Source organism: Pomacea canaliculata, linkage group LG2 (genome assembly GCF_003073045.1).
Source record: "Pomacea canaliculata isolate SZHN2017 linkage group LG2, ASM307304v1, whole genome shotgun sequence".
In the NCBI taxonomy this organism is placed as follows: Eukaryota; Metazoa; Mollusca; class Gastropoda; order Architaenioglossa; family Ampullariidae; genus Pomacea; species Pomacea canaliculata.
In genome coordinates this window covers 32,934,765-32,950,607 of record NC_037591.1, presented here as the reverse complement: position 1 = coordinate 32,950,607, position 15,843 = coordinate 32,934,765, and the positions used below count along the sequence as shown (strand labels likewise).

General features: G+C 44.7%; 2 protein-coding genes across 4 annotated transcripts; both read left to right on the top strand.

Moving 5' to 3' along the window:
- The first annotated feature begins 1,275 nt into the window (after positions 1-1,275).
- On the top strand, positions 1,276-12,203 carry LOC112557953. Of its 3 annotated transcripts, XM_025228119.1 has the most exons (4): positions 1,276-1,751; positions 2,170-2,442; positions 6,332-6,435; positions 8,327-12,203. In XM_025228119.1, exon 4 carries the CDS (start codon positions 8,457-8,459, stop codon positions 9,516-9,518), a length of 1,062 nt encoding a protein of 353 aa, XP_025083904.1. In that variant the 5' UTR covers positions 1,276-1,751; positions 2,170-2,442; positions 6,332-6,435; positions 8,327-8,456; the 3' UTR covers positions 9,519-12,203. The 3 variants fall into 3 exon arrangements, with proteins under 3 accessions (XP_025083904.1, XP_025083906.1, XP_025083905.1); XM_025228121.1 differs by lacking the exon at positions 2,170-2,442; XM_025228120.1 differs by lacking the exon at positions 1,276-1,751 and having other exon boundaries at positions 2,107-2,442.
- A 1,174-nt stretch (positions 12,204-13,377) lies between these two features.
- On the top strand, positions 13,378-15,535 carry LOC112558114. Its single transcript, XM_025228324.1, has 2 exons — positions 13,378-13,676; positions 13,979-15,535. Exon 2 carries the CDS (start codon positions 14,713-14,715, stop codon positions 15,259-15,261), a length of 549 nt encoding a protein of 182 aa, XP_025084109.1. The 5' UTR covers positions 13,378-13,676; positions 13,979-14,712; the 3' UTR covers positions 15,262-15,535.
- Positions 15,536-15,843: the final 308 nt, after the last annotated feature.

Below are 15,843 nucleotides of genomic sequence, written 5' to 3'. Positions count from 1 at the left end.
TCTTGAAATCATCAGAAGGTCGATGAAATAATAGGCTATGAAGAACTGAGCGAGCTTCATCATTTCTTCCACCGTCTCCGATAAATGAAGACATGTTTCTTCCTTTTTGATGACATTCTGTCTTAATGAATAAATGTATATTTTACTGTCTCCCTGAGATGGCTGTCTATAGAAGGTCGAAGTTATGTTCCCCGTCTTCCTGCTCTCCTCAACAGTTGGATTCGATCTCTGTACCTCGGCCCCGACTGAATGTGATGGAGGGTTTGAAGGGCATTTCGACCTAACTGTAAACAACACGACGACGTCAACAAGCCAAGATGTTGACTGTTGATGTGATGGAGGTGACTTGTAGCAGCTGGGACACTTTACAGAGAAAACTGATGCTACCGTCAATAATAGATTAGCAGAAGCCTGAGGTTAGTTAACCATCATCATGATGATCATGCGACAACACAATTTCCTTCTCACCAATACTGTAAACGAATTTTTAATTTGTCGACCACATAGCCTTTAATTCAAAAATGTCTTATGTTTTTGTTTTTGTATATTTTTTTGGTGCGGGGGAGTAAGGGGTGCGTATGTGTGTTTGTGGGGATGGGCTACGTGTGTGTATGTTGCTGGGGTGGTATCGCATTTTTTTCATTTTATTTATTATTTGTATATCCTGCCCACTCCTCCTGCCCCCGCCGCATCCTACACTGATTGTAATAATTAACTCCAATCCACCAACGGACAGCTCGTGACCCGACGAGGAAGGCCAATCCTGATTCGAGTAGGCAGCAGGATGATGGACCCCTTCATCATCACCACCATCATCACCTTAACATGATCTGGTCCTACCTTGTGGAGACCACGTCCTATGTGTGGAATTCCGGTGCACCCCACAGACTTCAGACACTTTGAAAAATTTACCACCACCCGATTTAACTTTGCGAAGGTGGGGAGGACCCAAGGGAATTCTTAGAATTCTCAGAAGACTTAGAGCCCCGAGTATTTCGAAATAAAAATAAAAACAAAACTTTTACAAAGTCTGGGACCGTAAAGGTCGGACTTCGAGAGTTGTAAGGAAGCGAGTTATCTTTATTATTTCCTCTTCTCTCTGTACATTCTCTTATTTGTTTTTTTTTTTTTTTTTTCTATTCTGTTACTGACTCCACCATCGTCCCGATTCTCGCCAAAGACTTGAGGAACTGGAGGAGAGTAAGATTCCTCCGTCCTGCCCCAAACGACCGGTAACACCAAAAGACAGATTGATTTGAAGCGAACGGAGGATAACACTCGTGAAATATTAATTACAGTTTCTCTGAAATGTCTTTCTGAAAAAGAAAGGTGCGCAGATATACCAGAATTCCTGGTGTTTGGAGGAAAACAAAATTAGACTTCACGGAAGACTTCACGAAGCAAGGAGTTTAGTTACATCTCAAGTCCACTTTCTCAAAAATCGGTTTTTATCGGCTTTGAACATCAAGGCCTTGCCTTCTTACCTCCATTACAGACGAGATACTGTTATCTCTGTGAAGTGTTTTGAGCAAAATCTGTGTGGCGGCCACAGAGCAAGAGGACAGGATGCCCCGGAGAAGCAGCCGCTGAACCACTAAACAAAAGCTCAGTCCCGCCGCCAAAACACATACATTGTACCGCTCACCTGGCAGGTAATGTGTCAAAGTTCGCCGACTCACCTGAGGCAGCCTCGTCACAAGGACGTCTGCACTCACTTCCCACGGTGACCAGCATCAGCCAGGTGCGAACAGGTAACAAATAAACTTCATATTCTTCGCGGAGAAAGAAGGATAGAAAGGAGAAAGAGCTATAGGGGAGCTGTTACATTATTCATAAGCAAATAAAATATAAGTAAATAAACAGACGTTGTTTCGTTAAGCTAGTCTAGTAAACAATAAACAGACTTCTATCCTGCTTGATCCTGAAAGAGGATTAAGTGAGATTATTTTAGCCCAACACACACACACACAGACGACACCACCAGATCTTTATCAGGTACGCAATGTGTCGGGGCTGCGGCAGGTAAACATAAAATGAAGTGGGGGTGGCAATACCCGATACCCACACCCTCAGACGGAAGTTAACGCACCGCCTCACACACAGAAGAGTTCTGACTAGACCTCACCTAATAAACATCTGTTCTCATTGGCTGCTCACACAATGTTGTAGATCATCGCTGGTGTAGATTTATGACACTCAGACCCTCGACCTGTCGAGTTTCCGGATGTTGGGGGCCGGCACAACCGCGCACCTTGCAGGTGAGGGAACAGGTAGACAGTCGCTCGTACAGGGACTCACTGCACACGTCCAGCAGGCGCGATCCCTCGTGTACTGGGTGGCATGTGTACACGGGGTACAGTACAGCCTCGACACGTTGCCGCAAAAAAAAAGGTAGATCATCCATGGCACACGTTGGCAGGTGTTTGATGTCGTCTGTCACAGGTTAGTGGTAGTGCGTGTTTGTGTGTGTGTGTGTGTTTGCCTGTGTGTATTTTATCTGTCTACATCTGTATTCGTTGGTGTCTTGCTGTCTATCCGATTGTTTCTGTGTTCCTACCTACAACCTGTTAGTTTTGACCCACACGCATGCGCGCACACACACACACACATACGCACGCGCTCTCACACGTAGTCACGTGAGCTGAGACTAGATGCACACAGAGGGGATTGTGCAACATAAGCTGTTGGTTTATTGTTTGACGAATGTCACTGGGATCAATTGCTAACACCCTGATATAGTACCCCGACACCAGGAAAACCTCTGGCCACATCTGGTGTCACCTCAGTGGGACTCGAACCCTTGTCGCACCGTGTGGAATCACTCAGCGTGTCTGCAAGAGACATGCGCAGTGCACTCACATTGGGTCATATTTCTTTGACCCTACCTTGCTGGACACACCCTGACATAAGTGATGAGCGTTTGTCAGTCTGTCCTTCACACACACATACACACAGACATACAGACACATAGACAAAGAGAGAATAGAAAGGTCTGACTAAGATTGAGGCTGTAGTAGAGAGATTTCGCATATGGATGCAAGACGAGATAAATACAGAAAAGGAAAGAGAGAGAGAGAGAAAAAGACAAAGACACTGATAGCTCTTACAAATGGTTCACGTGTATCATATATCTTTCACCTGTGATAAAAGAACAGAGGAGTCGTTGTATTGTTCCAGCCACATCCCGTAATAAATATGCAGCCAGTCCCCACCCCGAAATAATGTAGAAATCTGTTTACATTCTGTGGTGGGGAACCTTAATTCCTACAAAGGATGTTTTGATATTTGTAACATCACCTGCAAGACCTACAAAATTATTTTAAAATTATTTTTTTGTCTTGTTTGTTAGCTGTAGTCTGGCCTCAGTGTGTTTACACTTTCGCAACCTGTACAATCCCATTGTCGTCCTCTGAGTCACCACAATCCGCCTTTTTGTAATCAGGTTTGCAAAAAAATTGCTCTGTTCCTATGAAAAGCATGTCGAAACAAGTGTTTGCAGTCTGTAAATTATCTGATTATAGCCATAAAGTTCCTAGAGGAGAAAGAACAAATAGTAACAAACCTTCTGACACAATTTTGTTTTGGTTCTTCAGTGGAAGTACATTAACAATAATCCATGACTATTTAGTACACAACACCCCTTTCTTGTTGTGGAGATTACGGTGTTTACAGAGTGTGTACACATGCTACACACACACAGACACACAGAGACACACACACAGACATGTTTGCACATGGACAAATAAACTCGGAAACCCAAGCGAAATTCTCCCAGCCACGGCTGCTTCATTTGCATCCTTTGGAAATCCAGTAAAATAGAATAATGTTGGACTCTTGTAGGCCTGACCTACACCGAGGTTCACAGCAGTGTCAACGACCATTTTATTATTTTTTTATTGTATGAGCCGACGAACGCTACGTGTGTCAACACCCGACATCCAACCCGAAGTGGTCGACCCTCGGCTGGGAGCAAAGGTCACGTGCATGCATAATTATTCTCTCAAATCGTTCACACAGCACTCGTGTCTGTCCTGTGGAACTCGTATGTATCCAGTCTGTCTCGTAATGAACTTTCCTTGCTTTTCATTTAAATTTCATGTTATTATTAGTATTATTTACTGAGTACATATTGCTATGAAGAAAAGCTTCAAGATTTATTGAAATCTGCGGTTGCGGGTCGGATGAAAGGATTTCCCCACTTTCCCCACTTTCTCTATTTTCCCCACTGCTGTAAATGAACATGCAGTCTTGTCACGAATAAAAACTAATTTCCTGAGGGGTGAAGTCTCTCTACCCATCCAACCTTCCCCACCCCAGCTGCCGTGGAGTTTTCCCGTCCCTCCTTCTTCGCTCCTTCATCGTCTAAGAGAATCGCTAATCTCGTTCAGTTCCATTTAGTCTCGCTCTTCGAGTCCATTTCCATGCCACCCTGGCCTGGGATAGCAGTGCCTGCTGCATTCCCCTCACACAAGCAGTTTCTCCTCTATTCAGCTCATTGTTTCCCCCACAGCCAAGAAGAGGGGGAGGGACAAACTCCCCACATCCTCCCCCGCACAGGAAGCTGAAGCTCTTTAAATTTTCTAGTCTGGCTGTCTCGTTTTGTTGATGAAGATTGACATGTCTGCCTTTTATCTGGTTTCTTATTTACAAAGGGGGCAAGAAAAAGGCAAAGCTATTATTCATGGGAGTGAAGTCGAGGGCGGGGGTGGAAAGAGGTAAAAATAGGATGAAGTGAAAGGGGAGACAATGTTGAGATGGAGGGAGACGTGTGGAGTGTAGGAGAGGTGATGAATGATTTCTCGGTAGTGGTCATAAAATGAAGAACATGAACTGCAGTGACTAACTTGCCAAGAGGAATATGACTGGAGTGTAAGGACTAACATCACGAGAACGAGTTGTTTCATCTTTTTTCCTCATCTTTCTTCTCATCTCTCACACCTTGGGCACCAAGCAGCCCGCTTAGATATTACAACTCTCTCATCTCTCAAACTTTGTTTAAGCAATCAGGGATATAGTTATTTGTAGTGCACACAGCCAAAATATTTGTTTGAGATTTAGCGCGACGGGTACGAGTACAGGGACGGGTGGCGCATACGTGTAGAGGATGACATCACAAGTACCCGTACACATGCCTACAGTCAGATTTCAAAATTTCTATTGACACATTGATAAATGCAAGTTTCCCTTTCATTTTCTTTCTTTCGTTCTTTCTTTCTCTCTCTCTCTCCACACAAGCACTCACGTTTCTTTTTTCTGCGTTGTCAGTAGAAGGATTTCACGGAAGTCGATTTGGCGTCAGGTCCATGTTCTCCATTGTCTGCCTGAAGCTGCAAAACTTGCTTACAACATCCCCGACTTCTTTTAGTGCTAGTGGCAAACACTGTGGACAGAAACAGATAACACTACCTTAGAGAAATATTATTTGACACGTTAGTACAGATGAAGATCTTGAAGTTGGAAAACAAAATCAATTAGGAGGGAAGGGCAAAGGTGAAAGACGGAAGAACGTACAGACCGACTCCTGTTATGATCATGTTATGTTGACACAGACTCACCCCACCGAGTCCTTCCTTGTCTAGTCTGTTATCAGCAGACAAGATCAGGAAAGATTAATTGTTTATTCATTCCCTTATTTTGTGTCGCATTAACGTTGTAATGATTACAGTGAGTTCCGCTCTTCTTTCTTGCGAAACGTCACCCCTACATCCACTCCTTTACACTCCCTGTGTCAAAGTTTACTTATAAAGGAGATAAAGCAAACTAAATAGGATTGAGCATGCACAGCATCCTGAAATAAGTAATTGCCGTTAGTTGTAAATTCGTGTTCAATGAAACAATCTCAAATTTCACTTAAATTTCACTTTTCTCAGTAGGAAATACCCGGATCGAATCCCAGTAATAAGGAAGGGTGGGGGCCTAGTATCAGGTGAGATTATACTTTCACAGATAAGGAGTTTTATTTGTTCCTGGTGTCTGAAGAGCTTTCTCCTGCAATAATGTCGCCTCTTTAGAATTTATCTCACGGGCTTTACAGGTTTTAACACACACACACACGTACACACACACATCGCACACTATTCTAAAAAAAAAAGTTTCTCAGTTATAAATTTACCTCCAGCCGTCACATGAACATCGACCACTCCAGTCCCCACCAACTCTCAGTCCCTCACCCCACCCCAGCACACTCACACCCTCCTACTGTAGCAGCCAGGAGCCAATCCGATGACTCAATTAACCATTATGCAAGATGTGTGCTGACAGCTCCCTGCTATCAGGAACACGGACCCCCGTGATCGAGGCCAGCATGAGTAATCACCTTCTTGTGTCTCAGATTCGACAGGAAACTTCAGCGACACCAGCGTCTGTCTCGTGGTCATGTCCGCCACCAGCAGCACCGGAGTCTGTCCTCCCGCCGACACAACTGGAAAATCTTAGGTAAGTTTTTTTTGTCTACCTCTTACCCTACAATAATAATAATAATTACCACTGCCTACCACCTCAGATTTAGACACCTGATTGCGAAATTGTCGTCGTGTAAAAAAAAAAAAAAACTACGGGCATTGTGTAAGGAAAACTCCATTGTCAGTACTGTAATTAAAACAGCACGTGGACCTTAACAATCTGGAATAAGGAGGACTGACTAATTAGACAATTGTAATAATGTGTTTGATAATAATTAGAGCTTCAGCGCTTGCGACTTTTACTTTTAACCATCCTGAAAATATATCAAGATACTGTATAGTGAATTGATTCTTATAAACTCTTTTGAAGTTTTACTGACCAGACGCGAGAGTTTCTAACAATAGACTGAACACTAATTACGTTGATAATTGAAAAAAAAATATCGCGAATCGTGTTGCTGAGAGGTAAAGGCTAAATATTACAGAAACTAGGCATTTTGAGTGGGAATGCTACTAATGAGGACATTTTAAATGGGAATATCATTTTTGATGATGATGATGATTGATAGCGATGATTGATGTATGAACAGGATGACGATTAATGGATGAAGATTGATTGACGATTGACGTATAATAATGATAATGATGATGATTGATGGATGACGTAGCACTTTCTAGAGATCATTTCTTTAGGTTCATCCCTAGATCTATCTATAGTTCCTTCTAGAGATCCTCTCTTGAGATTCATCCCTAGATCTATCTATAGCTCCTTGAGATCCTCGCTTTAGATCCATCTTGCGATCTATCTCTACATCTATCTATAGCTCCTTTTAGAAATCCTTTCTTTAGATCTTTATAGATCTATAGCTCCTTCTAGAGATCCCCTTAAGATCCATATATAGATCTATTTATAATTCATTCTTTAGATCCAAAAGAAAAACTAGAAAGAAATTTTTCAAGCTATATATTCTGTTAGCTAAAGCAACATAATTTCCAGAAGAGAGATATTTGGTACACAAACAGTTCTCCTGTGGTAAAAGCCAAATCTGCCTGTTATAATGATCTTAGTAATTAAAGCTTGGAGGGTCGATGGCGAACGCCAAACCAAAATAATTTTTTCCATAAACCTATCATTTGTCGTCATAACCTTTACGCATCTATTTAATAAAATTACAGAAATAATTTCTAGTAAATATATATTCATACAACCTTTTGTACATTGTAAATTTTTTGTATAGATTCTGTTTGAGTGTTGTCTCTAAGGTTGTAGATTAGATTTACTTCTTTCCTCCGATCTCCCCATTATTAAAGGGCCATCATCGATCAGTTTTCCCGGCGGTTTGTTGACGGTGAACAGTTTGCAGTGCACACGTGAAATGTCAACAAACACGTCCATGATGTTTACAGTCAGCGCGAACTTTGCTTTTATAAGTAACGACAGCTTGAGACAATCAATGCGCCGAGCTTTGTCATGTTCCTCAGTCACGTGATTACCTGTCATCACCTCATACCCCACCCCACCGCCATATTCTCTCATCGTCAGGCCAGCTTGATGATGACAGGCTGGCTGAGGGTCATCACTCACATCAGTGACCATTAATAAACAGTCGGCTTCATTAGTAAACAGTCAGTTCAGTGACTTCATTCGTGACCAATCATTTAAATAAAACACTTTTACAGAGAGAAGCAACCACACAGCCTTCTTGGACACGCAGACAAACAGAGAAATGTCATGCACAAAGAGGGAGCGGGTGGACCTATGGTTGTTTCACCTTATCCCCTTATTCTTGGAACAGTCAAACGACGGGAGGTTAGCAATAGCGATAACAAAAGACATGCAGACAGAAGAGAGAATTAATTATAGGTAATTACTGTGCATGGCATTCAACCAAAACAGTGACTCGACCTCAATCTTTTTTCAACAGGGAGCTTGTTGCTGTGGAAGCCATTGACCACTCAACGACCTCTCGTCTTTGACCTTACTCGAAAGACGCCGCAAAGGGTTGTAGGGTCATTCTTCTGAACTCTCAGAGGTCAGCATTGAGGTCCAGCAAAATGGCTCCCACCTACGACAATCTCTTCGCCAACGCCACCACTGACCATACAACCGCCAGCAGCTTCTTCGCCAATGAAAGCTCAGCCCAGACAACATCCACCATACTCGCCGTCAACACCACCATCGCCCAGACCATCACCAGCACCACCGCCTCCGGAAACAGCAGCATCGATGCTGCCACCAAGGTGATTAACTCCTTCATGCCTTTGGTGCTGATCGTGTTCGGCAGCGTCTTCAACGCTTTCATCATTCTGGGCATGCGCACCAAGGAGTTCCGGGACCTGTCCACCTCGATGTACATGACGGCGGGGGCCGTGAACGACCTGCTGGGGCTGCTCATCGCCCTCACAGCCCACTGGCTGTATGTGAACTTTCCGGAGACCATCGTGCGGGGAGGAAGGGCCGACATCTTGTGTCGCTTCTTCAACTTCTACGGTTGGGGCCAGGCTGACGTCGGCATCGTCATCATCACGGCGATGACGGCGGACCGCGCCTACGGCATCCTGCGGCCCATGAGCATCAGTAACCCCGTGTGGAGAGCGAAAGTCACCATCGCCGTCGTCATCGGCGTCTGCGTCGTCAAGGATTTTCACTTTTGGTTCCAGTCGGACCTCGTCGACCTCGGTAGAAACGAGCGAATGTGTGACGTGTTTCCACAGACCGTGAGTTACAGAGTGTTCTACGAGGAGGTCTGGCCGTGGATTCACGCTTCCTTTCTGGCCGTCTGCTTCGTCATCATGCTGACCAGCAACTCCATCATCATCCACCAGGTGCGCACGCGAGCCGGCACGCGCTCGGGCTCCATCAAGAAAGTCAGCGTCCGGAAGGAGGGCAGCGGGCAACGGGGCAACAACGTCCCCGACCCGCGCGACTCCAACACTATGACCATCCACACCCGCAACTACGACCACTACGCTCGTCACGTGACTTCCATGCTGCTGGCCGAGTCCTTCACCCTCATCCTCCTGACCTTCCCCTTCTCCGTGCAGCTGGTCGTGTCCTCCCAACTGAACCTGGACACCGTGGAAAAGCAGCGGACCAACGCCTTCGTCTTTCCCTAGTCTTCTACCTCATCTACGCCAACAAGTGTGTGACGTTCGTGGTGTACTGCCTGGCCGGAAGTCGCTTCCGCCGCGCCATCGTGACGCAGGTGCTGTGCTGCTGCCGGACGCCCACCCGCACGTTGCAGTCGAGGTCACTGAGCCAGAACAGCTGGGGGGTCTGTCAGGTCAGCGCGACCAGCAGGAGACTGTCATCACAGAGACACATTAGAAACCGAGACACGTCCTCTGGGATGAGAGGTGTCAGCAATATAAGGGTCACGTGACACATTCATCAGGTCAATCAGGAGCTGACATTATGATAAAGCAATGGAGGCGTTAACTGTGTCCAACACTGAAGTGCGGTCATTATGAGGGTTCATGGCTGCTGAACAATATAATATTTTATGGTGGAAATGAGAGAACCCTACTCAGTATTTTTACACTACATGTGTGAACTGTGGGATCTACGTCAAGGCTTCCTTAGGGAGCTTGGTGTTCTTTGGGGCGTGGAGACAAACTACAGTATTACTTATCACACGACATAGGGTTTGGTGAAGCCCTTGTGGAGGTCCACGCTCGACTTTATTCGGTATACAGTGACCTCTTGTCATCTGATGATCTCTGGCACTCGGTGGGATCATTGCTTTTTTATAAGGTGCTGCACTTTTGTAAGTACTCGCGTGTTATCGTTTTGTGGTCTGATTAGAGGATCACCCCTTCCTCACCCCTGTTAGTCACCGACGTCACCCAGATATTTAGCTATAATTAGCAACACGGGAATTGTTCAAAATCTGTTCAAGACCGCGGACTTGTAAGTTATGGCCCTCGGATGTGATGGTATTGTCCTTAACATCCATCGGGAGCATGTCTCGTGACAGTGATCGTTCACACTGGAGTTGTCTTTCGTGAAGATCACATTACCGGCAGACGTCACCACAGGTCATTGTTTCACGCCGTGCCAACAACTACAGCTAAAACATCAGACCATCACGAAACACACGAGACAGTTTATGAATTGCCACCCGGGGTACAACTCCCACAAAACACGAGAGTTAGTCCTGCACGGTGATGCCGGGTAGTACAACAACCGCCGTGACTCCCACGTGACGCAGTCAGAGCCATCACGAGGTGGTATAGGCCACTTCCAGAACTACTCCGGGTGTAATAAAATATTGCTGGAAGCACTCGGGGTGTTACGAGACATTGCCGTAACTGTTCTAGTCTTGTTTTAAGTATTATGGACATGGTCATGTTTTTTAGTCAACCCCTGCATCAGTCTGTCTCTCTATTCCAGTGTCGGACATTAGCACCGCTTTGACCTGATGAATGGAAAACAAACTCCTTATTCCCGGCTTTCCTACAATAACACTGCAACTACTCCCGCACCTCCAACCTGTCCTGCCCCAACATCAAAGGTGCAACTGTCACTTTTCAGAATATCATTTCCAGTTTATTCATCTTGGCGTTTCCTTCGCATTTCTGTCGTTCTGGTCTCGTGGACGGAACATAATCGTTGAACCCGGAAGCTCGTGACTGGGAAACTAATGGCGACAGGAGTGACAAGTAGTGACACGATGGTGACACAGGTGAGGACAGGAAGACGTGTGAGCACAGATCAGGGAGCGTGACTGGGGACGAGGACTGGGGACAGGTAGCACGAGACCAGGTGTTCGCCAGGTCTGGTTGATTGAGTCTGTGCTTCATTAGGCGCTCATTAGATATCACGTGACCTGCAGGGAGAATCGTGCCAACCAGCCAACCGTGAAGTTCAAATGCTCTCCCCTCTCCTAACAACCTGTTGAAGTTGAGAACAAACTTGAGCTGATCATAGCTCTGTAGGCTCCAGTCTCAAGATTTCTGATGATGAAGGAGACAAGGACGAGGGGAAGGGAAGGCGTTGGAGGAGAAATGTCTCAAAGGTAGCCCTATGTTACAAATATTGTGTGTGAGTAAATGAGTCAGTGTGTGTGTGGTGTGTGTGTGTGTGTTATTCAACTGAGCTGTAATTTAAATTTTTAAATTAAAACAAAATGCCAAAGATTAAAAAACCCTTGTTGTGATCAAATTATGTATCTTACAGTGACATGACTCATCTTTAGTTAGCATGAGCAGAATAAATAAATAATATCCAGTCATTTACAATTTTAGCAACGACTAAAACAACGACTTTACTGACGACGAAAATAAATACTAAGAAAAGAAAGATAACAAAAGAGGAAGAAAGATACGAACGAAAGAAAGGAAAGAATGGAGCAGGCCAGGGTCTGACTGAGCTCGCCAGTCACATATCGATGATGATGGTGATAAATAATGACAAACAGCTCTCGCAGTCTGTGTGATATTGTCCGAGACTATAACAACATCTGCCGCACGTCAGCAGCCGCTCCACACAATGACAAAGATAAGGTGAGCGGGGGTGTGGGAGCAATAACAGTGACAGCAATACTAATAACAGTATTTATGACGATGACCCTTAAAAAGAAGACAATAGTGGAATGTTTTACAGTTTTCTTCTTCGGTTCTCAAAAATAGCTTTACATGCACACACAGCATGTTTTTACTGGAAGTTTTAAACAAACTCGCAACGCACACACTTAACGAATCCAGAGAATTCAATGGGAAAGTAAGTAAGAGACTAGAGAGACGAGAGAAGAGAAGAACATCTCCTAGTTCCATAAAGATGTTTCGCTGTTTTACACAGTCAGCAATTAAAGCTGTCGATGAGTTAATCCGTCACGTGAGGCGGAGGCGAGAATCGAACCCACGTCCCCACTCCTTACTGTCCTCAGCAAAGTGCTTTATCTGAAAGCTGCTGAGTGTCCTGTGGATGATTGATTGCTCTTGATGGGAAAGTGTTTCTACCGAGCAGTGATTTCGCTCAGTTGAGAAAAAAGTGATAAATGGAGAGTTCACCAAAGTACCCGGATGAGGAGATCGCTGGTCGGGACGGTGAACCACTCACAGCTAACGGCTGCTAAGTCACAAGACAATAAGACTGTGTACACGGCACTGTTACTAGGGAGAAGGGGGTTAATTACTTTTTACTGATATGTAAATGACATCCACTTGGCTTTTATTAGCTCTGAGCTTTGGGGACAGTCCTTACTCACCATTCAACCCAAAGTTAACAATGAAAATCCCTTAATAAAGGGTCCTTTGTCTCTCTCTCAAGGATTGTTGTTTATATCATAATAACTCCCACAGCCTTGCAGCCCCCGAGACAGGGAATTGTCCAGTAGTTCATTGGGAAACTTAGCCTTTGTTCTTTTATCTTTTGATAACTCAGATACCCACCCAAGCTGCTGGGTGGACGAATATTCAAACTGAGAGAACTTCAAGCCAACGACATTGTACTGCTGTGGAGACTCCCCCAGATTGTACTGTGTACAGTGGAAAGGGATTTTTTTTAAAGACACAACAATGATAATAATAATTTACAAAAAATGCAAATACCTAAACAGACACAAAATGTACATACCATAAATACCAACAAGTGAAACCTGTCAGCTAACATATAACATATAACAGCCTGCCATAAAAACAAAGACAAGGTGAGTAAAAAGCGAGTTTGAGGCTTTTGTGATGACGAGATTCTCGTGGTACAAAATGTCTGGAAGCCGAGAGAGAAAAATCCCCTTTCCCACTATCTCCGTCTCCTGCCCCACTCCCCAAGCGAGAAATGACTGACTCGTACATTTTAACTTCAGTGAGTTCAAAGGTCAATAGCAAGGGAGTCGCAACGTCAAAACCTCGTGACTCGTCACGTGCTAAGATTTGCATTGCGATTAAGTCAGTGACGTCACCGACACGTGTTCATTAACGCACACTCGTATGTCTGACGACACGTCACCTCTGTGACACGTACATGCTATCATGTGACGTAGCATACGGGGAACTGAGATCGCGCTCTTGTCTCGTCGTTACGCACGCGGCTGCATCGTTGTCGTCGATTATCGTTTATCGCCTGAAACTTTTCTGCGTTGGTTCCGGATGAACGATTTGCACTTCACGGTGGTTGCGTTCCTCACAGGACTCTACAGACGTCTCTGTCGTATCAGTGGCTCAGGACCGACTCGCAGGGACAAACTTTCGCCATTTTCTGTGTCGTGGCACGAGATGGAAATCTGCGCCGTGGAACCTCGCTTTCGCGCATGACCAGTGACCTGTGATCATAAGGTCAAGATCAGCTGGTTTTAAATTTCGGAAGTTCTACAGACACATTGGTGGAGGCATGTTCTTTGACGATTCATATTTTAAATCTATCTGTCCCTGTAAGAACTTGATTTTTGTGTACAGAGAATTTTCTAATAATAACAATAATAGCAACAATAATAATAATTTGAATAATAATCACACTTATTATGCAAATATATTTACAGCATATTCCTATCACTTCTTCAGGTGCTTGACTAGCTGTTTCACAAACAGTTTTGTTCATTCTTAGTGTTTGTTGTGCTGGTTACTCTTCTTTCATACAGAATCACGCATTCCAGGAAGCTCTGCGGAACACAAAGCAAAACAAAAACAACAACAACAACCTCAAGATAACTATATTGACCGTCCATGACTCCGAGAGACAAGAGTAAGCCGGAATTAAACAGGTCCACTCCATAACTTTGACAAGAAACATGTCTTTCCCTTACAACAAGTCAGAGTCGCCGCCACCGCCAAGCATCGTCCTGAAACTCGACACCGCCTCAAGAGTCATCAACAGCACAGTGCCAGTAGTCATCATCATCGCTGGCTGCGTCACCAACGTCTTCATCATCATGGGCATGCGCAGTAAGAACTTCCGCAGCATGACAACGGCTTACTACATGAAGTGCTTGGCTCTCAACGACATCGCCGCCATTGTCATCCTTCTGGTCCCCTACTGGCTCAACGCAGCTTGTCCCGAAGCAATTTACCGCGGACCAGGGGCAAACATCCAGTGTAAATTTTTCATGTTTTATGGATGGATCCAGATGGACCTCTCCTTTATGCTCATGGCGATGATGTCGTATGACAGAGCGATCACAGTAGGGGTGGAGTTGCTGAAAAGTAACCGCCTTCCCCGGACCAAAATTATCATCATCCTGGCACTATTCTTCTGCGTCTTCAAAAATTTTCACTTTTGTTTTCCTCGGTTTTGTCACAAGAGTTCGACAGACTGTGCACGGTCAGGTTCGTCACTCGTGCCTATGAGGTGTTCTGGAATTCCGTCTGGCCCTGGATGCATTTGGTCTTCCAGGCCGGCTGCTTTCTGTGGATGGCAGTCTGCAACGGCCACGTGATGAAGTTTATCACCGAGACGCATCGCCAAGCGGGATGGCTGCACGAGGAACTGCCCATCCAGATGTCCCGGATGCTGCTGGCGGAGTCCCTGACCTTTACCTTCCTGACCCTTCCGGTCTGCGTGCACACCTTTGTCTCTGGCCACATGCAGCGCAGTGGCGTCATCGACATCAAGTCCGGCACGACCCCCGTGGCCGTGGGGGTCAGCAGCCTGTTGTTTACAATCGCATTCAATCTGCTGTTTGTCAACAAGTGTGTTACTTTCGCTGTATACTGTTGCTTCTCCAAGGAGCTCAGGACCACGATGGTGCAGCAGCTCTCCGCCTGCCAGGCTCCTGCAAAGCGACTGACGTCATGCCCACCTCCTCCCAATCCGCTTCCTGACGATCGGACAGTGCCATGCATCGGTCAGACATTGCCTGATGAAAGTCAGTTTCAGAGGGCGGAGGTAGAGGAGGAACCCACGTCCATGGACAATTCCGCTTAAAACCCGAACATCTGAAGTCACTGAAAGACTCTCAGCAGAATCCTTTTACAGCTTTTATTTCAAGCTTTTAAAGGAAACACTTTTAAACCAGACTTAATAAAAACTGTAATAAGATCCTAATTAAGCATTTGTGAACATGTTGATGTGCTGTTCCCCCGAGATAAGAGCTACAAATTTAAATTTCGAGCTTGCCTCATAAATGTAATTTGCTAAAATACAGATGTAGACTTGCTAATATTAGTAATAACAAGTACAAATAAAAAGCTGACGGATATTTGCGATGTTTTTACTTCCTTCTCAAGTTAGTTTACTTGACAGAAAAACATAAAACGCAATTGCGAATGTGGACAAACAGGATGTGACAAAGCATTTACAGCTTCACAAATAAAACACATACGAGGTGGCTTGAGATATGAAACGCCGAGAAAAAAAACTAAGGAAACACCGAACAGTTCAGGTATGTACACAGAGAAAAAGACAATTTAAATTTTCAATAAAAGGACAAACGATCTTCAACTGAAGCTTTAGTTATAATTCAATGCCAGTTATCAATACCCTTGTTTAAAGACTCTCAAACAATAT

Excerpts from the sequence above, each read along its gene's own strand:
- LOC112557953 (XM_025228121.1), top strand. The coding sequence starts at position 8,457 with ATGGCTCCCACCTACGACAATCTCTTCGCCAACGCCACCACTGACCAT.
- LOC112558114 (XM_025228324.1), top strand. The coding sequence starts at position 14,713 with ATGCATTTGGTCTTCCAGGCCGGCTGCTTTCTGTGGATGGCAGTCTGC.